Source organism: Martes martes (assembly GCF_963455335.1).
Source record: "Martes martes genome assembly, chromosome: 2".
NCBI classification, from domain to species: Eukaryota; Metazoa; Chordata; class Mammalia; order Carnivora; family Mustelidae; genus Martes; species Martes martes.
The window spans coordinates 59,790,761-59,818,392 of NC_137889.1; the positions used below are offsets into that span (position 1 = coordinate 59,790,761).

The window sequence follows — 27,632 nt, forward strand, 5'->3', positions numbered from 1 at the left end:
AAATAGGTGTCCGATGACACGGAAGCCCTGCCGCATAACTGGGGCGTTTCCTTCTCCCTAAACCCGGCCAGACCGCAGACGACCGGCAAGGAGCGGAGAGGACTAGCGGGGACCGGCTGGGACCGGCGGGGGCCAGCGGGGACCGCAGAGCGCCGGGGTCCGCCCCGCTCTTCCGGGGTTTCCTCTGTCGATCGGAACTGAGGCGGAGCCTCCAGAGCGCGCCCCTCGCGATTGGACGGCGCTGCTGTCCCTCAGCGCTCAGAACGGAAGGGGCCGGGCACCGCTCTCCGCGGGGTCCCGAAACCTCCTGGCTGATGAGAGGGGTGGGGCCAAAGTTGCAGGTTTGGATCCCGCGACTGCGGGTATGGAGCTGGGTCCCGCCGCGTCCCCCGGGCCTTCCCGCTCCTTCAAGGAGGAGCTGCTCTGTGCCGTCTGCTACGACCCCTTCCGCGACGCCGTGACTCTGCGCTGCGGGCACAACTTCTGCCGCGTGTGCGTGACCCGCTGCTGGGAGGTGCAGGTGGCGCCCACCTGCCCGGTGTGCAAGGACCGCGCGGCCCTCGCCGACCTGCGCACCAACCACACCCTCAACAACCTGGTGGAGAAGCTCCTGCGCGAGGAGGCCGAGGGCGCGCGCTGGGCGGGCCACCGCTCCCCACGACTCTGCCGCCCGCACCGTGGCCAGTTCAGCCTCTTCTGCCTGGACGACAAGGAGCTGCTGTGCTGCTCGTGCCAGGCCGACCCCCGGCACCAGGGGCACCGCGTGCAGCCGGTGAAGGACACTGCCCACGACTTTCGGGTAAGAGCGGCAGTGTGCGGGAGGTGGCCGAGCGCGCACGTGGCGGCCGGGTCCGGAAGGCAACTCAGCACCTCTGACCACCCCCCACCCCCGTCCCCCGCCGCTGCAGCCTGCCGGAGCTCTGCGCCCGGGCCAGGCCCTCGTCCTGCGGCCAGGACCCCCCCGGCGCTCCGACTAGGCTCACCTACAGACGGGTCGACCCAGGGGCCTGGGATGGGTGAAGAGGGAGTTTGTAAACAGGAAGTGTGGGAACTGGGGTTACACGATGCTCCCAAGATGCCCCCCGACCCACTTCTGAAGGGCTGAGGCCCTGCACCCTCTATGCCGGCAGGGTGTGGCCCGGGCGCGGGTGAGGACAGGTGTGGGTACCGCCCAAGAGTCTTAAAGCTTGGCTCATTGAAGTTAGAGGTGTGGGAGTCCCAAGACCTGGCCAGACATGTGGAGACTCAAGGTCTTCCAAAAGGGGTCACATACTTCCCGGAGCTGGCCCTGTGTGTTGTGTAGGAGCGGAGAGGCTGTTGGCTTTGGCTGGCTGATTTATTCTGGGTCCCTCTCAGCACCCCAGTGCCTAGCGTTCCTATAGCTATAAAGTAACATTGGAAATATTTTGGTATAGAAGTAACATGGAGACTACTTGGGTATAAGAAGGAAAAATGATCAGAAAATAAGGATTAGCCAATTTAGGTGTTTTCCCAGTTTTTGACCTTAGCCCATGCCCACGTTTTGACCTTAGCCCATATTTTTTCCATTGTGATCTGGTACGGTCCTGTGTGTGTATCACTTGAAACAAAAGCTCTGTGAAAACGTCTGTTGTATTCTGGCATTTTCTGTTATTTTTATTTATTGTTTCATTTAAAAGATTGCAGAGGGTGTGAAACGCCAGTTTATTTACTTGCCTTACTGACACATGGGTCAGACCTGCTGGTTAGCTGGTAGGAAGCTGAGTGTATTGAAAAGGAGGCACTGTAAGAGCCTCTAATGCTTGGTCTCCAGACACTGTTTTTGTTTTGTTTTAAGGTCTTTCTTAAGAAATATCGAGCGTTGGTTAGATTTTCATACACATTTAGACAGAGTTCAGGTGAAGGGGAATGTCATCAGTATGCATGAATGAATACTATAGTAGCTTGCCAAAGGGATAAGCCTATAACTCCAGTTACCTTATTTAACATTGTTAACAACAATGCTTTTCCCCATTTCTACTGGCGGAAGTGCCAGGTCCTGATTTGGGACAGCTGAAGTAAGTGCTGGCATTCTGGGGGCTGGGGTCGAGGTACGGGGGGCACCATGGATCAGGTCATGACCAGTCAGCATGGAGCTGTCACAAGTACAGATCAGGAAGATGGGTAGGGGTCAGGGCCAGGAGCACTAAGGCGGAACCCCCAGGTCTGGGCTAATCCAGGATTCAAGGTGAGTGAGTCAGGTGCCAGGAAGCATATAGGGTCTAATGACAACTTCCTATTCCTTCAGCAGGTGCCTTGTACTGCTGGGTCCCAGGGATACTGCAAGGCATTTGATAAACAACAATTCATACCTTCAAGGAGCTTCAGGCAGAGACCTGAGGGATGAGGACGTGTTAGCTAGGCAAAGAGAGTAAGGGAGGGTGTTTCAGCCAGAGGCAGCAGCATACATAAGGGTCCAGAAGCTGGGAGGCCTGGCTAGTAGTAGTAGTTAAAATAAGGATGGAAATGCAGAAGAACCCATGAGGCCTGAGGCTTGGCCCTTATCCTAAGGACTATACGGAGCAGTAGAAGGGTTTTAAGCAGAGGGATGATGCAGTCAGATTGATGGGCACCCAGGGCGCTGTACGAGGAGGTAGGGAGTCCAGTCTGGAAAGATCTAAGGAGAACGCAGCCCAGGTGTGCTCAGTGTCATGCTCAGTGTCACATCAGTGCGTTAGACAGCTGTGTATCAAGGACTTTTGTGTTGTGTTGTGTTCTGGGACCTGTGAGGGGAGCTGAAGCCGCAGAGTAAGACAGAGCCCTCGCCCTGTGGAGCTCACAGCGTATCCAGGCAAGTCAGACGGTCAGTAGACAAGCTGTGCTGGCTGTCTGGGCGCGGAGCAGTCTGGGAGGCGGGAGCTGGGAGAAGAGGCTGACGGGGCTGCTATTGCATGCCTTGGGGAGCTCTGAAAGCTTGAAGATGGGGACTTCATGGTGCGATGTGTGCTTAGAAGGATCACTCTGGCAACCACGTGAGGAGTTGGACGAAAGGAGTAACCACGTCAGCCAGTACTTTCAGAGCTCTTACTGTGTGCCATGCGCTCTTGAGTGTTTACACATCCACACATTTAATCCTGACAAAACCCCTGTGAGGCTGTGTATTAGTTTCCTATCACTGTGGTGGTACAGTGCCACAAACGTGGCAATTTAACACAGCACAGATGCATTTTCTCACAGTTTCGGAGGTCAGAAGTCCTAAAATCCAGGTGTTGGAGATTAGGAGAGAGTTTATTTCCCTGCCTTGCCCAGCTTCTAGAGGCCCCTTCCTCCACCTTTAAAGAACATCATTCCAACTTCTGCTTCTGTTATCCCGTTGTCTTCTCTAACTGACTCTACTAACTTCCTCTTTCTTACAAGGACCCTTTGATTACATTGAGCCCACTGAGACAGTTCAGGATAATCATCCATCTTAAAATCCATAATTTAATAACATCTGTAAAGTCCTCTTTGTCATATAAATAATACATTCACAGCTTCTAAGTTCTAGGATGTGGACATCTTTATTCAGCTTGCCATAGATACGTACTATTCTCCCCGTTTTACAGACAGCGACACTGAGTCTCAGGTTAAGTAACTTGTGCAAAGTCCCAGAGCATATTACATGGAGTTCACCTGGGGCCTTGTTCAGCCCCTACTCTGGTTATGGACTTTGAGAGAAACTTCTCTGGTCCCTGGGTACAACTTTCTGAGCTGGCTGTCTGTTCTGGGAGCTGTGGGGCAGCGGGTCATATGTGGATATTTAAGAGGCTCAAGTGGACGAGGACCACTGTCCTGCGTGTGGGTGCCTGCACTGTGCCAGGCGCATGGTGTGTTCAGTAGAGAACTGAGGAGTCCTAGCCCCTGGCTTCTTGGAGTCAGAGAGTCATGATTGAATACTAATCACAAGGACATTCCTGGGAGGGACAGTACAGCAGGTGACAGGTGGCTGTAGCAAGGCACCTGCTCTTGTCCGGTGGGGAGCGATTTTACAGAGACCTGAAGGCTCCGAAGGTTCACTGAGTGCGGGGGCCCCAAGCAGCGCTGGTGGGGCGGAGGGCATGGTACGCAGGAAGCCAGAGACGTCTGGGCCAGGAATGAGGGCATCCAGGACAGGTCCCAAGGGCCATCCGGGGCATGTGAGAGATCTGAGATTTTGTCCTAAGGACAGTGGGGCGTGAGGGAAGGAACCGCTGAGATACCAGACAGGCTGAAAATGTTGACACCAGAATGCTGAGGTACGTGTTGGAGCTTGAAGGGACAGCCTTTGGCCCACGTTTATCAAACTTGAACAAGGAAAGGCTATTCCAATATTGTGATTTAAAATATATGCCATACATACAAATGCTAAGCTAGTGTGAATTCCTCTTGCTTATTGCACATGGAGGCAGTAAAACGACAACAACAACAACGGTTTACAGATAAAGCACAAAGAAAATCTGTTGAATTCTAGTTGAAATATTCATCACCGGGCCTTATTTGGCTGAAACGAAAGCACTGCTCTGGGTGGCTGTGACGCTTGTCTGACAATACTTGTGCTACTCCTTTACCCTCTTCTAAGTGGTTACTTGATGTGCTGGTCTAAATTTCCCTCTTGGCGGGGGCGCCTGGGTGGCTCAGTGGTTTAAGCCTCTGCCTTCGGCTCGCGTCATGATCCCAGCGTCCTGGGATCGAGCCCCACATCGGGCTCTCTGCTCAGTGGGGAGCCTGCTTCCTCCTCTCTCTCTGCCTGCCTCTCTGCCTACTTGTGATCTGTCTGTCAAATAAGTAAATTAAAAAAAAAAAATCAAAAAAAATAAATTTCCCTCTTGGCAGATCTGAATCTTTTCCTGTGATACAGCCAGACTTCATTCAGACCTGGCACATCCTTCACGTTCAGTGTGCTTCTGCTCATTCTATCCTTATGAGGCCAGGACAGTGAAAGTAATGTAGTTTGGCATCAAGGAGGTTGTTAACAAATACAGATGCTGGCACCGAAGTTGTAGGAACTGAAAGCATGTGTCAGCAACGTTTATAAGGCGACTTGAAAAAGGTTTACTGTAGTTTTTTTTGGGGGGGGGGGCGGTTATTGAATGAAAACCCTAATTGAAAACTCTTGTGGAAAACTAGCAGATCCCTAAACACAGGCCCAGAGCCACGGGGCACTGTGAGGAGAGGATTCTGTTTTACTAGTGAGAAATCAGAAACTTGGAGAAATGCAGCAGTTCCTGGCATTGGCAGGGAATGGGGAAGGTACGTCTAGGATTAGAACTCAGATTTCCTGACTCCCTGTCCGGCGTTTGCTTAGCCTTGCATCATCAAAGCAAGCCTGCCCCAATCTCCTGCCAGGTCCCTGCCTTGTCCAGATCACTTTCTTACCCATCCTGTGGGACTGACATGAGAGCCATTGTCTGCCCTCCAGGCTCCTCCTACACCAGCCCCAATCCATTCCCCTTCTGGGGTTCTTCTTAGAATCAGTCTGGCCAAATCTTACCTAGGAATGTTCCATGTTGGCCTTAAGTCTCCTCCCCTTACAATTCTTTCAATCCTTTTCCTAATGGTGCCCTCCCATCTGGATCCCCCTTTATGGGCCAGGTGCTACCATGTCCAAGTTGCGTGGACATTTACTGCCTGCCTGATAAGGCAAGTACCCAGGGCTGGGGGCTTACTGAACACTGCTCAATGGGGGTCCCGAGTCATGGGACCCTTGCAGTAGGCACTGTTGTGGATCCCTGCTTTATGAGGAGGACACAAACACCATGGGGAAAGGAAGATCAGGAGACTGGGTTGGGGTTAGATAAGAAAGGGATCTGAGCGAGATCAAGTTGTCTTGGAGGCATTTATGCTATCCATCTAAGAAACCTGAGGAATTGACAGTGGGAGAGTTAAATTACCCACCCCTGACTGGCGCCTTAGAGTGGTGAGAACCAACATATGCCTGGCACTCTGTTGGAGCACTTTACATGGATTCACTAGTGGGAGCCTCAGAACAGTCCTGCGAGCGAGGTAGTCTCATTCTTCTTGGCCACAGGAGGAGATGGTGCAGAGAAGAGAAGGAATTCGCTCAGAATCATCTGCTGCTAAACAGAGGAGCAGGGATTTGAACTTGAGGGCCCAGTGGCAGAGCTCTTCGCTGATATGTCTGTCTGCCTGAAAATAAGTGTTTGAAATACGTGGGGGAAAATGACAAGAGCAGAGGACTAGAAACCCCGGTGATGGGCTAGGTAAGCATGGACAGAAAACTGCGTTTCTTCATTTTCACGGTGAAGTTGGAGAGTCTGTAGACGCTTCCATGCCTTCATTTTTAAGGACTGGAGCCTGATTGCCAACGAGAGAGCAAGCTTTTGCCAAAGTCCTCACCAGTGGTTAGCGACAAAGACAAGGGTATAAATCAAGTCTCCTAACTTTCAGTCCAGGAGGCAGTGTGGCGTAGTGGAAAGAACAAAAGGGTTCAGTGGACTCATTGACTGGGCAGGTTGGTAGCTGAGTGTCCACTTTGTGCTGAACCTGGGGATATGCATGGATAGGACAGTTGCTACCCTTGCAGGGCAGGCATCCTTTGCTTCTGCAAAGGTTTATTGAGCACCATTGTGCTGGGCCAGAGGACCTGCCCTTTTTTGGAGCCTGCAGCCTTCCCGGGAAAGTGAGGTGATTGATTATCTAGCGGTAATGAGTGGGGTGATAGAGGTGTACCTGGGAGCTAGGAGAGCCCGCGGGGTGCACCTGAACTCTACTGGGGAGATCAGAATGGCTCTCTGGAGGATTTGAAGGGAGCCTGAGCTGCGTTTTCTAAGCCTTGTTGAGATAGTTGTGTGGTCAGACAGGAATTACAAGCAACAGCATATATAGGGCCTTGGAAGTCAGAAAACCTGGCTTGGGCTGGACAGCCCTGGCTGCAGGTGTGTGGTGATGATCATGGGAAATAGTATTTATTCCTTCCCTTACCTGTGCCTTTCCCATTTTCTGTTACACCACACAGCACCTGTGTTAATGGATATTTTGGGCAAAACAGTTTTGTAAAATCCTTAGGGTAATAAGTACACCCTTGAAATGTGTTGCTTAATAAGCAAATTGTAATTTTTAAAAATAAACAATGTAGACTATAGAATCACATTCTGAATCCTTTAGTGTAAATAAAAAACTTCCTGTTTTGCATGTTTATAAATAAGTAATCCTGAGTGTTATAATTTGAAACTAAAATCACAGCTCATTTGCTGTTTTGGGCTTGGGGTCTGGGTGATGCTCTGCATCTGTCCTGAGCCAGTTAGCTCCATCCAGGGTGGGGATGACCTGTATTCCTCCAGACCAGGCTTCACAGCAGAGCCCCCTCCAGTCAGCGGGCAGCTTCTGCCTGTTCAGCGCACTCTCTGGGCTACGTGCAGTCCTTGAATGATCCGTTTGAATGGATACACGTATGCTTAGGGTTAAAGTCAAAATATCTAAAGCAAACATGAAAAGTGTACTGTTTAGATTCATTTGAATTCATACTGTTTAAATACAATATTTCCTAGGTTAACCACTAAATGCATGGAAAGGGAAAAAGTGGAATAAAACACACATCGTCAATCCCAAAAAAGGGGAAGAGAAGGAACTACTGAACAAGTGGGGCAAATAGCACAGAACAAGGTGGTAGGTTTAAGTGCAAATGTATCCGGTAATTATGTTAACTCTTCCAGTTAAGTGACAAAAGTCAGCTAGATAAGAAACAACCCAGTTCTGTGCCACTTTGATAGGAATCGCAAGTAAAACCTACAAGGTTAGGAAGGAGGGAAACTACACTGGCATGATGTACAAATGATATAATTGCATATATCTGCACAGGAATTTCTGTTGCAGAGAATATAAAAAGATGCTACAGATAAATTATGTATATAAATGAGTTTAGAAGAATGCTGGTTGCAAAATCAACTTTAAAATCAATTGTATTTCCGCATATCAGCAAACATAAAAAAACGCTATAGTATAAAACAATATATATTGTTAGTATCTAACAATAAATGTAGCAGTGCAGACATCTGACAGAGAAAAATACATAATTTCATTGAGAGATATCAAAGACTAAGTGGCAAAATATACCATGTTCAAAGATTAAGAGAATCAGTATTTGATGTCGGTTATCTCCAGACTGATCTATAGAGTCAGCATTGTGCTAATCACCACATGACATTTTGTGGAATTTGGCAAGCTGATTCCAATATTTATATGAAAACTCAGAGAGCTGGGCACCTGGGTGGCTCACTTGGTTAAGTCTGCCTTCAGCTCAGGTCATAATCCCAGGGTCCTGGGATCAAGTCCCTCACCTGGCTGCCTTCTCCCTCTGCCTGCCAGTCCTCCTGCTTGTGTGCGTGCTCTCTCTCTCTCTAATAAATAAATAAAATTTAAAAAAAAAAAAAAAAGAAAACTAAGCCAATGATTGCCAAAACATTCTTAGGAGACATTTAGCTCTTAGTTTATCTTAACAGCTATCAAAGTTAAGACTGTGTGATGTTGGCAGAAGACAGTGGGTCAGGGGAAGAGACTAGAGAACTGGAAACATCTATGTTTGACATATGGAGAGGTGGCCTGTACATCAGTGGAGAAGGCTTAGTACTCTAAATAATGGTTCTGAGGCGGCGAGTTCCTGGGTCACACCATTCACGGGATAAACCACAGGTTATCCACGTTGGACCTAAATGAGAAAGAAAGCTGGAAAGCTTAAATAATACAGGAGATAATCTTTGTGACCTCAGGATATGGAGGGGTTTTTTTGTTTTTGTTTGTTTGTTTGGCTTGTTTTTTTAAGCAGTTTGGGAAGGGAGGAGGTATTTTTAAAACAAACCAAAGAGCCCTAATTCTAAAGGAAAAAAACTGATAAATTTGACCATATTGAAATTGAGAAATATAAATGATACAATAGAGTGTACTTATTACACATCTAACTCATGGAAGACATATATTGCACATTTATAATAAAATGCTACAAGCCAGTAGGAAAATGACAGGCAACTCCATTGAAAAGTAGTCAAAAGGTTTGAACAGCTATTTAAGAAATAAAGACCCAAATGGTTAATAAACATTTTTCATTAATATCACGTGTGTGGTATAAATTGGTACAGTTGCTTTAGAAAACAGTTTGGCATGATCTATTAAAGTTGAAGATACACATGTTTGTGGCCCATTCCTGTCCCCAGGAATATTTTGCAGAGACAAGTGTACGTGTGGGCCAGGAGATGTATCTAAGAAGGTTCATGCTATTTGTGTTACTTGAAGATTGTAAATGGCCCAGCTGTCCATGAACACCAGAATGGGTAAATGATTGTGGTGTGTTCATACAGTGGCATACAGTGCAACAATGAACAATAAACTCAGATGCAATATGTGTTTGAATCCTACAAACCTTAATGTCAAAGTAAAGGAAACAAGACACAAAAGAATGCATATAGAACGGCTCCATTAATACAAAATTAAAAACCACACAAAATTAAAATATATTGTTCAGATTAGGGATGTGTACATGGGTGATAGAACTCTGAAGAAAGGCAGGGAAATGCTATACAAATTAGGACCTTTGTTTCTTCTGACAGGAAGAAGGGGATAAGATTGAGAAGGGACACATCCTGGGTGTGATTAAGAGGTGTTCTGTTTATAACTTAAGGCACACTTATGTATATTTAAGGCACATTTATGTTTTATGCCAAAGCAAATAAATTGCCAAAAATAAGAGATTGAAAGGTAAAAAACAACTCATTGAACCTGAGAGAAATTGAAGGGATTTCATTGAGGAAGGAATGCTCTAGGTAAGTGACAAGAAAAGGCTAAAACTTCTAAAGTTTTCATTTTATAGGCTTTAAGATCTTTGAGGTATAATATATACAATAAGAGGCAGGGATCTTAACTATTGCATTTGAAGAGTTCTAAGTGTTACACAAATACTGTACTTGCCTCCCCAAAGGATATACAGAACATTCCTGTCACCTTGGAGAGCTCCCTTCCCAGCCAGTCCAGGAGGCAACCCACCTTCTGATTTCTGTTGCCATATATTAGTGCTACTGTTCTTGAACTTCATGTAAATGGACCGATACCATGTATGCTCTTTTGTATCTGAATTCTTTCTCGCAAAATTTATATATATATATTTATATATATTTACATACATGTAAATCTTATGTCAATATGTATATGCAATACATATAAACATGTTAATATATACAGGTAAATGTATGCATATATTTATATATGTAAGTATATAAATTCATATATATACAAACTTGTCCATGTTATATGTGTCACTCGTTCCTTTTGTATTGCTAAGTAGGTTTCCATTATATGAATATACCATAATTTATCCATTTTTCAATGTATATTTGGTTAGTTTCCAGTTTGGTAGTAGCCATTAGTCTTTAAAATGTGTTGTTTAGTTTGACATTTATGGGAAGAAATTCATTAACATGCTAGGTTATTAAAGGAATTGGGCAAAGTATTGACAGAATTATAAACTTATCTAGAACTCAAGAAAACTGACAACACATTTGGGAATAAAATGACACTTTCAGAAACATTTAGGTAGGCAGACAAACGTAGTACCAGCTCTCCTCATGAGATAGGATGTGTGGTGTGGCTAAGAACATGGCCTTTATTGTTGGGTACAAATCCTGGCTCTGCTGAAATCTAACTGTATAATTGTGGCAAGTTACTCAACAACTCTGGGTCCTCTTTTCTCCTCTGTGTAAGAAGCGAGTAGTGCTTGCCTCACAGGAATGTAAGAATTCAGTAACATCTCTCCTTAGTGCTTAATTTAGTGCCAGATGGTGTAGCGCATGTGCAGTAGTAACTGCTTGTTACTAATGGAATCAGTGGTGGATCTCATCAACTCGCCTCAGAGAAGGGTCATTTGGGGGTTGGTCTTTGCTGCATTACACCAGAACTGTCCAGGTGCTTCAAGAATTCGGGAGAGGACAGGGACTGTCCCCCTACCCCTGCCCCCCGCACCACCACTGTCTTCATCCGCCTGTAGATCCCTAGCTGTCAGGGTTGAAGGCAGAGGGCTGGGCTGCATTGTTTTGGGGCCAGCACACCCCCTGGGTAATGTGTGTGGGCAGTTGCTACACTCCTTTCATCCATGCTTATTTGGCAAATCAGAATTGTTTCGAACTTTATTATATGACTTTGTAACAGAACATCTTTTCCCACAAAACATAAGGATATTTCACTGGCCTTGTGGGATATTCATACCGATTTTATTTTGCTTTGAGGAGGCACTTTAGAGATGTCATACTACAGAAAACAAAAAGATCTTCTATGTATACTCAAGAAGATCATAAAAGTGGCCAAAATGAGTAGAAAAGAAGAAACCTGCAGAAGATAGAGATCATTGTTTTCTGGAGTACGGCAGTTGAAAGAATGGCCTGCGGAGCAGGACAGACAGCCTGGTTATTGCTGCAAAACAAATTACCTCCAAAAATAGTGGTTTGAAACAAACAGCTATTACTTCATGGTTTCTGTGGGTCGAGAATCTGGGCAAGACATAGTTGGGCATGTCTGCCTCAGATCTCTCCCGATGCTCTGGTCTCATCTGAAGGTTCAAGTAGGCCAAGGTCACCATTGGAGCTCACTCAGTCGAGTGGCTGCTGGTTGGAGGCCATCCTCAGTTCCTAGCCCTGTGGGCCACTCCACAGGCTGGATCACAACGTGGCAGGTGGCTTCCATCCAGCTGAGCAAGCAGTGGGGGGGTGAGAAAGGATGTGCACAGGCCTTTAGTCACCTTGTCTCAGGCGATAGCCCTTTGCTGCTTTTGCCACATTGTGCCGGTTTGAAGCAGGTCATCAGATCCAGCCCATGGGGAGCAGATTCCACTGGGGCATGAATCCCCAGAGGTAGGGACCACTGGGGCCATTCTAGAGGCTGCCTCCTTCAATCTGCCCTCTGTTCCCCAATGGTTCCTGTTCCCCTAGCATGCAGAATACACTCCCTCCCTCCCAAGATCCCCAAACTTCTTACCCTGTGACAACATCAGCTCCTGATTCTTGTCATCTGAATCAGGTCCAGGTGGGGATGAGGCTTTTGAGGACAAACTCTGTTACCTATTGCTGTATAACAAATGTCCCCCAAATTTGGAATCTTAAAGCAGTAGACATTCCTGTCTTAACAGGAGCGAAGGATCACCAGGGACCATCCTGGAGGCTGCCTACCACCACTGTCTAGGTTCATGTCCTTATCCTGCCACATACTAGCTGTGTGCTCATGGGCGAGTCACTTCCTTTTGTGTGCTTTTGGGGTGGCGTGTTTCTTTTTTTTTTTTTTAATTTATAAAATGAGGCTAATCATATTACGACCTAGGGATAATGTGATGATTAAGTGACATAATTTGTAAAGTAATTAGCACATTCCCTGGCAGATAGTAAATGCTCAATAAATGCTAGTCACTTGTAATTAATGCCACTAGAATTGTTACTGTTTTTCCAAAGAAAAACTTGGTAAGCTTTCTCAGAATTATGAGAGAAAAGGATAAAGATGGAGAGAAATGGATAGACCTTGAATACAAAAGGGAGGAATCCAATCTCAAACTGGTAGTGGTTCTTCAAGGAGTCCAAGGAGATCAGAGCACTAACAGTTAAGTTTAAAAAAACGAAACTACTAAACCAAAAGGATTTGATTAAAGCAGTGATTTAAGTATTTTTCGTGTCCCATGCACTTTTGGAATATTGCAGTATGGGAAGTGGGGAGACAGATAGTTTAGATAAGGCCCTGTAGAAGTGACCAGATCGACCTGGAATCAGACCTGTCCAGTTTAGAAAGTCATGAACAGAGCCTGTGAGCACGTGGTCTGTATAGTGATAACGGCTCAGGCGGTCATGGACAGCCTGGACTAGCTGTAGCCCGGAGCGGGATGCCCTTCTGAGCTGTACCTTGGCTAGCTTGAGAGGGAATGGGTCATTTATCTCCTCCGCCATGTCTCCCCATCTGTACCAGGTATAAAACAAAGGGGCCGGTTAGAAGGGTTTGAGAGCCTTCAAGCTAAAAACCAGAGTCAGGGTTAGGGTTATGCCCTGCAGCCTGTGGACGGGCGGGTTGAGTAAATGTGGTTGAGTTGTACCCACACTGAAGTGGGACTCCAGTTGTAACTGGAGTATGTCCTCCCCCTTCCTGACCTCCAGCCCTAATGTTGCTCCTTCTCATTCCTCATGGCAGGCCAAGTGCAGGAACATGGAGCACGCGCTGCGGGAGAAAGCCAAGGCCTTCTGGGCTATGAGGCGCTCCTACGAGGCCATTGCCAAGCACAATCAGGTGAGTGCTCTGGCTGGGCCAGGAGTTGAGGGATACCTGGGACAGTGGGGGAATTGGTGGGAGGACAAGGCTAGGGTGGGCGGGCCCTGGCTGTGGCTGTTGACACAGAATCAGCCTTCTCTAACCCTGAGGATCTAGCATAGTCCTGTCCTAGGTAGCTGATTGTGGTGGCACTGCCGTGGCCTATGTGGCTGGGCATGGCCATGCCGTCAGCTATGGGAAGGGGGAACTTCAGCACGTGCTGCACTTGACCATCTACCCAGTTGCTCATGCCAACTACTACCTGGGGCTCTTTAGTTACTCCTCTTCCCCTCTTCCTCCCCGGGTCCTCTCCCTCAGCAGTCCTGGCCTCTCTAACTGAAAATACATCACATCCACTGGACGCTCTGTTTCCCCTGCCACCCACAGTCTTGGATGTGTCTCCATTGTTCCTCACCTGGCCTCCTACTTGGGCCCCAGGCTTTCACTCTTGTTCTGCAGTCCATCTCCACAGAGTGGACTGATCTTTCTGACAAATACATGGATTGCATCACTCCTCTGCCTAAAACTGTCAAGAGGCTTCATCACCCTTGCAATCCAGACTCCTCACTGTGGCCTCCAGGGCCCTCGTCCAACCCCTGCCTGGCCCTCAGCTTTATCTCCTCCCATGCTTGGCTCCAGCCACATTGGCCTTCTTTCTGTCCCTCCAGGAAACTACATCTTCTCAGATCCTCCCATAAGGAGCAGCTTGGCATTAAGATCTCTGTTCAGACAGCCCTTGGGAGAAGTGTTCCCTGATCAACCTCCCCAAGTAATTCTCCGCTTTACTTGTACTCATGACTCCCCGTTTTTGATTTCTACAGAATACTTCTTTACCTGCAGTTAACTTTTAGTTACTTATTTTTTTATTTGCTTCCAATAGAATATAATGAAGGCTACACTAATATGTGAGAGAATTCGTGGCTCATAGTAGGTGATCAATAAATGTTTGTAAATTGAATGAAGGAATTGTCTCCTCTCTTTCCCCACCCTCCTTATTTATATCATATCATCCTCTCTCCCTCTGAGTGCTGTGTGGATTGGCAGCTGGGTTTCTGTCAGGTTGTGCTGGCTTTGCTCTGTCACTCCCTGGGTGAGTGCTTCTACTAAGTACTGCTCAGCTAAGAGCCCCCACCCCCACCCCCCGGCCTGGGCTGCCTGGCACTCCCCGCCTGTGCCCGTGTGCCTGTGGGAGGGGACCAGGCTCGGAAGGCGCCTCCCTAATCTCTGGCCAGTGACTGTTCCCTGAGCCGCAGAGCTGGTGGAAGAGCAGAAGGAAGGATTGTGAAATGTTGGTGACCAGGGCAGTAACTGCAAAGCAGAACTGCTTTCAAAGCCAGACCCCAGTCTCCAGGCACATCCCACCCCCTTTAAGCTAATCCCTCCATCTGTAAAAAGAGGACAGTTCTGTCTTACTAGGAACTTTATAAACATTCAGTTGGGATAATGCATGTGAAGTGCCCAACAGAGAAAAGCCTTTCACCATTTTTCATGTCTTATGGACCATCGAACTGCTGTGAGCGGCGTTTCTCACTTTTTCACTGAAACCTTATGTTCCGTTGTCAGAGCCTTTGCACCGTTGAGCTCCCAGTCCAGACACGGAGTGACTGGCCTCCCCATGGCAAGTTGCTTTACCTGCAGGCACCATGGAATCATGGAGCTTCACCTCTGTCGCTTGAGTTCCTTTTGTGGTCAGCCCTGTTCCCCTGGCTGGCCTTGTATGGGACTGCAGTAGTGGTGCCTGGGGTATGTCCGTATGGCCAGGTAATGGCCCCTGTCTGCCCAGCCCAGGCACTGTGGCACTCTGATGTGGCCCCATGTGAAGATTCCAGGGTTTCCAGATGATCCCTGCTTTTCCCCTAAACCCAGTCTGTGCAGGTTGATGAGGGAAGTGAAGGCTTTGAGATTTGCCCCTTTGTTGCGAGGTTCCAGATTGTCAGCGGGGAGGGTGGCTGACCTTGACTTTGCACAGGTGGGGTTTTCCTGCCTGCTGGTCTTTATCTTCCTGTGCGACAAAAATCATCCTGGATTTCACTCCCTCCCATGCACAGTCAGTCTCTTGAGCCTGGTATTTCAACAGTGCCATCTCTTCTCATTTGAATCTCTTTGTTAGTTTGTACACTGTTTTACAAGTACAAAGCCATTTGTGTTCTTCTGTGAATGCTTTTTTTTAAAAAATATCTGTTTTTTCCCCTGGTGGATTCTAAGAGTGCTTTGTATGTTAAGAAGAATAACAGTCCATTACATGTTACATATATTTTTCCCAGTTTGTCATTTCTTTTCCAGTGAATCATTTTTACTTTTTTTGGTTCAGTTTCATTTTTTCAGTGACTATTTTGTCATCACACTGTGAGAGCCGTGAACATATATTAAACTTTCAGTCCGAAGATGAGATTTGTGATTGCTATAGCATAGATTTTGAGTTGTTTTTCCAGTGGTCCTCTTGCAATTGTATTTATTTATTTAACTTTATTAGTAGTCTCTTACCATTCAAAACTACTTCTGTTAATGTCTATTCAGTGATCTCATTTTTCTTTGACGCTTCTCAGTTTTGTTTCTTTTTTCAAAAGATTTTATTTATTTATTTGACTGAGAAAGGGAACACAAGCAGGGGGAGTAGGAGAGGGAGAAGTAGGCTTCCCACTGAGCAGGGAGCTGGATGCAGGGCTCGATCCTAGGACCCTGGAAACATGACCTGAGCCAAAAGCTTAGCTGACTGAACCACCCAGGCGCCCCAGAGTTTCTCAGTTTTTTTATTAGAAAAGGTCTTTTTCATTCCAAGATGAGTACTATTTCTCTGCTTTTTCTTTGAGTCCATTTATGGTTTTGTTTTAACTTTAAAAAAAAATTTCTTAACAAAAAATTATTTGATAGAAAGAGAGGGAATGAATGAGAAAGCATGAGTGGGGAGAGGGAGAGGCAGACTCCCTATTGAGCAGGGAGCCCCATATGGGGCTCGATCCCAGGACCCTGGCATGATGACCTGAGCCGAAGGCAGATGCTTAACTAACTGAGCCACCCAGTCACCCCTGTTAACAACTTTTTTTTAAAGGTTTTTGTAGTTATGATTAGGGGTATATATATTGGGAATGATTCAGCTTTAAAATAAACACTTCTGCTCTTCTTTTGGTAAGTCTCTGAATCATACAGATTTGAAGTCCCGAGATGGGAAGGCAGATAATTGTTAAAAGTCGTTGTTATTTGCAACGGTTCATTTCTGTGATTCAGGATTTCCCTTGCTATGGTGCATAGAACCAAGGTACAGAATATTGTGTCTTGAAGATCTAGATGACAGGTGTCATCGATAAGCAGATTTGACTTGATTTTCTTAATTTATCGAGACAATCTCATTACGCTATGTGACTTTAAGCTTACAGATTTATGCTAATAAAACTGCATCTGTATCTTACCTGTTGGGGTTCCACCCCTGGTTTCTGTTGAAAAGAGAGCTCCTTTGCTCAAATCCTGAGAGTCCCGAGGCCACGTGCTGCCTGAGAGGTTCCCTCCGAACCTGAGCCTCCATGGGCCCGTCCTGCTCTGTGCTGTAGGTGGAGGCTGCCTGGCTGGAAGGTCGAATCCGGCAGGAGTTCGACAAACTCCGAGAGTTCCTGCGCGTGGAGGAGCAAGCCATCCTGGACGCCATGGCCGAGGAGGCGAGGCAGAAGCAGCGTCTGGTGGAGGAGAAGATGAAGCGGCTGGCAGAAGACACGGAAGCTCTGGCCCAGGAGATCGAGAGGCTGCAGGTGGAGATGAAGGAGGATGATGTTTCTTTTCTCATGGTGAGGGGCCCGCCGTCTGGCTTCAGGGACAGCGGGCAGGTGTTTGGGAGCCCATAGGGAGCCGGAGACCACCGGCCCCCGCCTCTCCACCCTCCGTCTTCCTGCAGTGTTGGGGTGCTGGGCTGGAGGAGCCCCCGGAGGAGGTACCCTGCTTGTCAGGAGGCCGAGGGAACTTTCAGCAGAGTGGACAGAGTTGGGGGCTTTCTCGCTTCTTTCTGCCTCTCTCCTTTCCTTGTCCCTCTCCCTGCCTCTTGTACTCTTGCTTGCGTTCTCTCTGTTTCTTCGTTCTCTGCACCTCAGTACAGCAGAGTACCTTGTAAACAAGGTGGAAAAGTTGCAGAGGTAATGCTGGGTGCCCTCGAGACCTCTGGTTTCTCCCATTGTTAACACCTTATATCACCTCGTGGCATGTTCGTCTGTAGAAACCTGACCTTAGTGCATTATAATGAGCTAAACTCGAGACTTACTTAGATCCCACCAGTTTTTGCATTAATATCCTCCTTCTGCTCCAGGATCCAGTCCAGGGACCCACATCGCACTTAGTTGTCCCGTGCCCCAGTGTCCACTGGTCTGTGACAGTGTCTTACTCTTGTTTTTCGTGACCTTGGCAAGCCTGAGGACTGCTAGTCAGGTAGCCCATAGACTCTTCTCTCACTCTGGGTTTGCCTGATTTGTTCATGATTAGATGGGGGTTATAGGATTTTACAAAGAAAACAAACTAGAATATTCTAAAATTATGCAATTATTTTAATTCTTAATTTAAATATGTTTTTGTGTTCTCTGTTGCTTTCTTAAGAAAAGGATGACTCTGTTCTCTCTTTTTAAATTTATGTGTTTAGTTCATTTTCTTTTTTTCTTTTTATGTTTCTCACACCCGTGATCCCCTCCTGCCTGCCCCCCCCCATGAGTCTTACGGAGATATGTCTGTAACTGGAAAGATAGTTTGGAAATCAGTCAGGATAGTGAGCTATCTCCTCCACTTAGAGAACAGCTGAACTCTCTGGAAAGGGGAAACTTTGTAGAGTAGATTGAGAAGGGACAGATAACAGCCTGCATGCGGGCCAGCTGTCACATCCTGGCTGGTAACTCCTGTGGGTTTTCTGCCTCACACAAAGCTTTGAACCCTGGTGTCTCCTGTCTCCAAAATGCCCTTGATGATAAAATCATTTGGTGGGTTCTAAAAGCTGATTCTCTGCTGTTTCTGTTTAGGAAATTGGGAGCAGCCAGGACCACTGTGCTTTCAGGATACTTTTATGACTTTTTAAAAATAATATAACAGCTTTATTGAGATACAATTCTCCCACTGTAAAATTCACTCACTTAAACTGTACAGTCCAGTGCTTTTAGCTCTGTTCACAGAGTTGTGCAGCCATTACCATGATCAACTATAGCACGTTTCATCTCCAGAAACACAAACCTCATACCCTTAAGCTGTTGTCTTCCTGTGCCCGGCCCCCCACCCCCAACCCGCCACCGTTAGCCCTCAGCAAATGCTGATTTCCTTTCTGCCTCTAAGGATTTGCCTTGTCTGGACACTTCCGTAAACGATTTCCATCAGTGGAATCCGATCACAACCCTTTTGTGACTGGCTCCTTTCACTCAGCATGTTTTGAAACTCCATCCTGTTGCAGCGTGTATCGGGCATGGCTGAGTAATATTCCCTTGTATGGATATACTACATTTTATGGGTACATTCATCAATTGATGGAAGTTTGGGTCGTTTTTCTGAGCTGTTACAAATCACACTGCCGTAAACATGCATGTAAAAGTTTTTGTGTGGACACAGGTTTTCCTTTCTCTTGGGTATGTGCCTAGGAAGAGATTCACCGAATCCCATGGTAACTAGTAAGTGTTACTGTTTGAGGAATTGCCACACGGCTTTCCAGGCGACTCCACTGGTGTTTATAGTCCCCTGAGCAGTGGATGAGAACTAATTTCTCCCCATCCTTGCCAACAGTGGCCTTTTTTCCTTTTTTCTTTCTTTCTTTTTTTTTTTTCTTACTAGCCATTGCAGGGTATGAAATGGTATCTCATTGTGGTTTTAATTTGCATTTCTTTGATGGCTAATGCTGTTGAGCATCTTTTTGGGGACTTGTTGGCCATCTGTATATCTTTGGGGAACTGTGCATTCCAGCCCTGTGGCCATTTTTTAAATTGGGTTGCTTGTCTTTTTGTTGTTGAATTATAAGAGTCTTTATATATTCTGCATACTAGACCTTTACCAGATACATGATTTATAAATACTCCCCATTCTGTGGATTATTTGTTCACTTTTTTGGTAGCTTCCTTTGAAGTACAGAAGCTTTTCACTGTGATGGAGTCCAGATTAGCTGCGTTTTATTTCCTGTTTGTGCTTTTGGTGTCATGTCTAAGAAACCATAGCCTAATCCAAGGTCGTGAGTTTTATAGGCTTAGCTCCACATTTAAGGTTTTGAGTTAATTTAAAAAATTTTTGTATATGGTGGAAGGTGGAAATCCCAGGTTCATTCTTTTGCTTGTGGATATTGAGTTGTCCCAGCACCATTTGCTGAAGACCATTCTTCATTGAATGGCCTGGGCACCCTATAGAAAACCAGTTGACAGTAAATATGAGGGTTTACTTCTCGACTTCCAGTGTCTTTCCTTATGTTAATACCACACTGTCTTGACTACTATTGCTTTTAATACGTTTTGGAATCAGGAAATGTGAACCACCAACTTTGTTCTTGTCCAAGACAGTTTTGGCTATTCTGGGTCCCTAGAATTTCTGTATGGATTTCAGGATCAGCTTGTCAGTGTCTGCAAAGAAGCCAGCTAGAATTTTGGTAGGAATTTTATTGACTCTGTAGATCTCTTTGGGGAGTTTTGCCATCTTAACAATTTAATCTTCTGATCCATGAACATGGGATATAGGGCTCATTTTGAGGTCAGAAACTTATGTGTATATGTGGTTTTGTTTTGTTTTGTTTTGTTTTCCCTGTATTTATGTCTCTGTCTTTTTTTCTCTGTTAGAAACACAAAAGCCGAAAACGCCGGTAAGTTGCCAAGGCTGGTGGAGGGGAGGGGAAGAGCAGGCAGAAATCCCGGGGGTGCCAGCCAGCTCCAGTGGCTCCAGGGCCAGGCAGGTAATAAAGCCAGCTGGGTGTAATACAGTGGGAGTGGTGGGGACTGGCCAGGGGGAGAGAGCCCTCTTTCAAGGCCTTCCACTTGGATTGGCACTGGTGAAGTGTTGTTCTCCTGAGTGTGGAAAATGACCACCCACTATGCGGGGAGAAAATGCGTCATCCTACACACTGCTTGTATTTCTCAGTGGGTCCTCCCAACATCTAGGCTTATCTCTTGATTAGCCCCTACCTCTGAGAGCCTCAGCACACACCAGTTTCTGTTGATGTCTGTTGGGTTCACGGTGATGAACTCTATCCCAGTCAGAGCTGCACAAAGATGGAAGAGAATGTTTAGGAGAGTAGTGAGTTTCCTGTCACTGGAGGTGTTCAAGCAAAGGCCAGTAATACCTCTAGACATTGGGACTAGAGGACCCTTAAGGTCCCTTCTGCCTCAGACATCCCATGAGCAGATTCTGCCCACAAGGATGGGACCCGTGTCTGAGAACCTCCTATCATGTTTATATTTATCCCAGCGGGGGCAGGTTGGGCCTGTGTTCTCAATCCTGAGGAGCCGTGAGCAGCCCAGTTGGCCTCTGGCTCCTCTCCTGTCAGAGCCCAGCCTAGGTCTGTCTTTGGTAGAGTGGCCAGGAATGAGCCCTGTTGCCTGTTTCCGGCTGACCCGGTTAGGCCCAGGATGCATGGCTCTGGCCCTGCCCATCCGGCCCAACCCTCCTTTCCCAGCCTCTTCTGCACCATGGAGCCGGAGCCTGTGCAGCCTGGCATGCTCATCGACATCTGCAAGTATCTGGACTCCCTGCAGTACCGCATCTGGCGGAAGATGGTCACATCTGTAGAATCCGGTGAGTGGGGAGCGTGGGCAGGGGTTCCGGACAGGGGCGGTACTTCCTACGAGCCTTGTTTCTTCCAGCTTCCCACCCCATCGGAGCTTCTCTAGCCCCTTTCACCCATGTCCCCTTGGTGCCCCACCTCTCCCTGCCCCGCCCCTCAAGCCCTCCTGGCAGACCCCTTCCTCTTTGGGTCCTGACACTCAGCCACCTCTGCAGAAAGAGGAGCTGGCTGCCCTCTCTCTCCAGAACTGTATCGTATGGATGACGAAAGCGCTGAGTGTTTGTGTCCCCTTCTAATTCATATGTTGAAGCCCTAACCTCTGATGTGATGGCCTTCGGAGATGGGGGCCTTTGGGAGGTGATGGGGACCTGTGAGGTCACGAGTGGGAGCCCCAGGATGGGGTCAGTGCCTTGATGAGGAGAGGCACCAGCGAGCTGGCTTTCTCTCCCTCCCTGCCCTTTGTGAGGACACAGCAGGAAGGTGGCCATCTGTGAGCCACGAAGAGGGCCTCACCAGAACCCAACCATGCTGCACCCCAGTCTCAGACTTTGGTCTCCAAAACTGGGAAAGACGTGTCTGTTGTTTGAGCCACTCAGTCTGTAGTATTTTTGTGTAGCAACCCAAGCTGACGGAGACCTCAGGATTTTAGAGGGAGAGCTGTCAGTGACCCAGAGGAATGTTACATGCTTCTCTCAGTCATCGCGGGAGTTGTGTGAGCACTGGGGTCCCTGCTTCTGTGGGTTTCCTGTGGCTGCCGTAACAAAGGACTGCACGCTGGAGGCCTACAGATGATCAGTTTACTTGCTCACACTTCCAGAGGCTAGAAGTCCAAAATGAAGATGTCAGCAGGGCCATGCTCCCTCTGAATCCTATAGGGAAAGAAAGCCTTCTTTGCCACTTGCTAGCTTCTGGTGTTTACTGGCTGTCCTTGGCTGGTGGCTGTAGCCCCATGATCTTGGTCCCTGTCGTCATCTGGCCTTCTCCCCTCACATGTCTGTGTCTTCTCTTTTTTGGCTAAGGACAACAGTCATACTGGGTTACCATCCCACTCAACTCCTGTCTGATCTCATAATCATGTCTGCTGTGACCCCATTCCCACATAAGCGTGCCTTCCGAGGTACTGACAGTTTGGACCTCAGCCTCTTTTTTGGTGGGGCACAGCTCAACCCAAAACACGGCCTCTCGGCCCCACACAGCTCCCTCTGGGCGCTGGGGCCAGGTGTGACACAGTGGGTCGCTTTGGGGGGAATGGAGGCACTGCTGGCATGGCAGAAGGGCGGCCCATGAGGTTTGCTGATTTTTCCTCACTTCCTGCCTCTGCTCTCAGTGCCTTTCAGCTTTGATCCCAACACCGCAGCCGGCTGGCTGTCTGTGTCCGATGACCTCACCAGCGTCACCAACCACGGCTACCGAGTGCAGGTGGAGAACCCGGAGCGCTTCTCCTCGGCGCCCTGCCTGCTGGGCTCCCGCATCTTCTCCCAGGGCTCCCACACCTGGGAGGTGGACCTGGGGGGGTTGCCAAGCTGGCGGGTGGGTGTGGTGCGGCTGCGCCAGGACGCCGGCGCTGAGGGCCACTCACACAGCTGCTACCACGACACCCGCTCGGGCTTCTGGTACGTGTGCCGCACTCAGGGGGTGGATGGGGACCACTGCGTGACCTCGGACCCGGCCACGTCGCCCCTGGTCCCGGCCATCCCTCGCCGCCTGCGTGTGGAGCTGGAGTGTGAGGAGGGCGAGCTGTCCTTCTACGACGCTGAGAGCCACTGCCACCTCTACACCTTCCACGCCCGCTTCGGGGAGGTGCGGCCCTACTTCTACCTGGGGGGCATGCGAGGGGATGGCCCCGTTGAGCCTTTGCGCATCTGTCCCCTGCGCATCACCATCAAGGAGGAGCTGGATGGCTGAGGCCGACCAGGAGCCTGGCCGCTGCTGCCAGGGACTTGCGTTGTGGTCCTGTTTTCTTTCTGTCCCTCCCTCTCAAGCTGCGCTCACCTCCGTACCTCTGAACCGTCGGCCTCCTTGCCAGGATCTTCCTGCGGATCAGTCTTGTCCTCCTCCTGTAGCTCCAGGCCCCAAACCGCCTCCTTCATTTCTGAAGTCATCCAGGGGACACCTCACTCCCCAGAGTCCTGGCATCTTCCGGATGTGGATTTTCTAAACCCAAATTCCGGGATGTCTGGGGATAACACTGACTTCTATGGATGGGCCTGTTTTAACATGTGGGTCTTAGTATCTGGGTATGGTGAGGCCAGCAAACCAGAAGAGCCTACCGTGGGAGAGAGTTTGTTATTTACAGTTCCCAGGAAGCACCAGAGCCACTGAGGAGGCAGAGAGAGTTGAGGGAGCACAAGAGAGGAGACTTTGTTACGGTTTTAGTGACAAGAACAGGCTTGGCAGGGGCTCTGAGTAGACAAGTTTGCGATCTGCTAGTTGGAATAATTTTGGCAGACTCTGGGGCATAGGGGCCGCCCCCAGTTGTTGGGGGTGATGGGACTGGGGGACTGGGGAATATCTGGAGAGGAAGCAGTGGCCCTGTGGGTTAGAGCCCTGTGAGAGCCAGGTAAAGGAAGTGGTTGGGGTTTAGTGGTCGGTTTGCATATGAAAGGTGTGCTCCAAGTGGTTGGTTGCTCTCCAGAAGTTGGCTAGGGCCAGAAGGAGCAGTTTCCCCGTGGTCAGAGTTTCTACAATACAGATAAGAAAATCTGGTTCATGTAGCACTGCTGCTGTGGCTTTGGAGCAGGCCCGGGGCCCCAAACTTGTCTGTCACTTTATACCAGTATGTTCAGACCTTACCACAGAGTCCCCTCGCATCCCCAGGGCAGAGGCAAGGCTGCCTGCAGGTCAGCGCTGATTTATCTGTTTACCCTTCTTGGACTATTTCCAAATAGTGACTATTTGGACTATTTCAAACTTGATTTTAAAAACCGCAGTTTAGACCCGTTCCTGCTATGGGCCTCCGTTTCCTCAACTATAGATGAGATGGGAGGACTGGAATACTACGTCCTATGGATGCTATGAAAGAAACAGCTTGGGTTCATTCTTATAAAGTAATGAGAATGGAAGGAAAGAGGGGTCCTTTTCGGTGAGGACGTAGGAAAGGGAGGAAGTGGTTCTGGAGAGTGGTGGGGGGTCCCTCGCTTAGCCTTGCTGGCCTCAGCCTGCTCCTTGCTCTGTTGCCCTGTGTGTTTTCATCCTGATTTCTTCTACCCCCGTCTTACCATGCCTACAGACCTCCACCTCCAACTCTTCTTCCTCGCATCTGCCTGAAGAGGTTTTTTAATTGTCAGCCGTCCCCTCTCAGGAAACAGCACAGTGAAAGGAAATACCGGCCTGTAGGGGTGGTGGTGTTCTCATGGGGGCATGTTCCCATCTGGAGGGCTCATGTTCTTTTTCTCCTGACTGTGCCCCAGGTTCACAGAAAAGGACATTTTAAACAGAAAGGACGATTCAGAACTGTGAGGTGGTTTGATACGTGCAATTGGCAGGGGCCACAGGGAGGGACACAGTAGGAGATGCCACCGGGTGAGGGGTACCAGGTTGGAATATTGGCAGACTGGTGTGCGCAGGTCCTGTCTGAAGGCACTCGGGCTCAGGGCGCTCAAGGCGCTTCGGCGGCTGATACGTCTGAGACCAGTGTGCGTTCTCTAAATATTTATCTAGCCCATCAAATACAATCTCTAGGATAATCCTGATCTGAAATTATTTTGTTAGTTACAATAAACTTTTAAAAATGTTTTTTTATTTCCAACTTAGATATTGGAAAGGGGTTTTTGAATAGGATAATTTGGATAGCCTGGACCTCTCTTTTTTTAAAAAAATAAAAAGGATATTTGAGCTAAAACCCACTTTTTCTCTGGACATTTTCCTTTCTATGTTCTCGTGAGCAAAAGTTCATTCATGACAAAGGTTCATCCAGGTTGCAGCATGTATATGACCTTATTCCCTTTTATGATCAGGTACCATGCCATTGTGTGGACATACGACGTTTTAGTTATCCATTCTTCAGCTCATGGGCATTTAATATTGTTTCCATTTTTGGCCATTACAAATAATGTGTGGACAAATGTTTTGTGTGGATGTATGTTTGCAATTCTCTTTGGTATCTATCTACCTAGGAGTGGGTTTGGTGGTGCATGCATGAAATCTGTTTAACCTTTGAGGAGCTGCTGGGCTGTTTTTCAAGGGAGCTGTGCCATCTTGTATTCTCATCAGAGGTGCACGAGGGTTCCGTTGTTTCATATCCTTGTCAACACTCCTTACTGTCTTTCAGCCATCCTAATGATGGTGAAGTGATACCTCCTTGTGGTTTTGATTTGCATTTCCCTGATGACTGATGATATGGCGCATCTTTTCATGTGCTTGTTTGCCATTTTTGTATCTTCTTAGGAGAACTGCTTTTAGATCCTTTGCCCATTTTTGACTGGGTTACTTGTCTTTGTATCATTGAGCATAAAAGTTCTTTATACATTTAAAATGCAAGTCCCTTTTCAAATACATCATCTACAGATTTTTGTTTTCTCCCATTCTGTGAGTTGTCTTTTCACTTTCTTGGTGATGGCCTTTGAAACGCAAAAGTTGTTAACTTTGATGATGTCTAGTCTTATTTTTTCTCTTGTTACTGTACATCCTAGAAATCTTCTTCCCTTAAACCCAGGTACCTCAGTTTTGGGGTTTTGGCTGAGGAATGAGGCAATTCACCTGTTGACAGAGAGCCCTAGTGCACAAGCATCCTCTTCTATTGAGCCCTCTCCCTCCCTTACCTTCTACTCTCGCTTATCCCCTTGTCAGTCTCCTCCTTTTACTACAAACAGGCTGAAGACAGCAGTCCACTAGGCAGCCTCCCCTTCTCTGGCTTCTCTCACCTTCGGTCCATCCCATGTGTTGATGCCAGAAGTGCCATCCTTCAGTCTCGCCTCTCACCCACCTGCCCCGGGCCCTTTCTCCAGGGCGCGGTTAGTTACCTTTGTTACCTGGAGTTCCCGACCACTACACACATGTAGCTCCTGTCAGCCCAGGCTTCTTGCAACATCTTCAGCCCCACTGCCTGGCTTCACACAGCTGGCTGGGTTGGCTGGTTGGTTGATTTGTGTTTCAGCTGGCCATTTTAGCTGGAATGTCCTGGCATCTGTTAAACTGCCAGTTCTGGTTACATTGGCCCTACCGCGTACATGCTGTGTCTCCTCAGGCACACACCTTACTTTCCTGAGCTCATGTCCTCATCTGTAAAAATGGGCATCATTCCCCCCTCAGGGCTGTCCCACAGTGAGCACTTGGGGATGGCAGCCGCTGGAAGTGTGCTCGCCAACACCGAAGGAGCTAACCTAAGGTCCCCTCGTTGCTCTCCCTGGCTTCCTGTCCCTGCCATGTCAGCCACCGATTATTTTTAGGTCGCAATGTTATATTTAGTCACATTGGCCCTCTCCTTCCTTCCTTCCTTCCTTCCTTCCGCTAGTGGAGGATGAAATTTCTCTCAACAGAGTTTCATCATCCGTGTGTGTGGATCAAATAGTGGAAGTCTGTTACAACTCCCGTGGTTCATGGAGTGGTGGTGCCGGGGTACTTGGCACAGAGTGACTGTCATTCTGGGCTTTTCCCAGCTCCTCGGGGTGATGTCTGAGAGCCCTCTGTGGCAGCTCTTGCCCCCTCTGCCGCCCCTTTCCTCCCAGACTGCCCAGACTCCCCAGGCCCCCGTGGACTTGTATGTCCCTGGGAGCTGCTTCCCATTGTTTCCTTGGCCCGTAGGGCCTGTTGCCCTCCTTCATTTACCTTCAGTCATCCTGAGCTCCTTGCTACCTTCTGAGACCTGCCCAGGGCTTCCCTGGCTGCCGCCACATGTCGGGGGAACCAGGGATCTTTGGATGTGGACACTGGAGCTCAGGGAAGCTGTCTGGGACAGCTCCACACAGCTAGCAGCATCTTTTGGCCTGGCACCCGGAATCTAGGCTCCTGGATCCAAGTACCAACTGTGTGATTTCTTAGCTCTCCGAACATTTTGAACAAGGCACTCTCATCTAAAATGAGGATTAGGGTATCTACTTCAGACTGTCGTGGAGGTAAATTGGGTAATTTTGGAGTGTACAAATGCCATGTGTTCTATCCTAAACATAGGACAGCCCTAATACACGTTGGCCAGTTCTTCAGGAAGTGGGAGATTCTGAATGTTGACATAATGATGCGCATTAATGAATCCCCAAAGAAATTGAGAAATACAACTTCTGGATCTTGGGAGTGCTCAAATTTCATGAGATTTCTTTCTTTCTTTTTTTTTTTTTTTTAATATTTTATTTATTTGACAGAGAGAAATCACAACTAGGCAGAGAGGCAGACAGAGAGAGAGGAAGAAGCAGGCTCCCTGCGGAGCAGACAGCCCGATGCGGGGCTCGATCCCAGGACCCTGAGATCATGACCTGAGCCGAAGGCAGAGGCTTTAACCCACTGAGCCACCCAGGCGCCCCTTTCGTGAGATTTCTTAACGAGGATCTGTACATACAGGCTATAGGCTTATGAAGAATTTCAGGACTGTGGGAAAATGGTTATATTGTAGTGACCAAGAAAAATAGGGTTCAGAGTTAGACATACAGACCTGCAACACCCACAAAAAGACCAGAAGACCAGCAGGATCTTTTCTATAATTTGTGTGTATCGTTTTGAGTATATAATCCATTTA

General features: G+C 47.9%; 1 protein-coding gene across 1 annotated transcript; it reads left to right on the forward strand.

Moving 5' to 3' along the window:
* Nucleotides 1-291: 291 nt before the first annotated feature.
* Nucleotides 292-24,809, forward strand: TRIM35 (tripartite motif containing 35). The gene is made up of 6 exons (XM_080796651.1): nucleotides 292-799; nucleotides 13,141-13,236; nucleotides 16,803-17,033; nucleotides 20,025-20,047; nucleotides 20,858-20,976; nucleotides 22,293-24,809. Exons 1-6 carry the CDS (start codon nucleotides 365-367, stop codon nucleotides 22,868-22,870), a joined length of 1,482 nt encoding a protein of 493 aa, XP_080652777.1. The 5' UTR covers nucleotides 292-364; the 3' UTR covers nucleotides 22,871-24,809.
* Nucleotides 24,810-27,632: the final 2,823 nt, after the last annotated feature.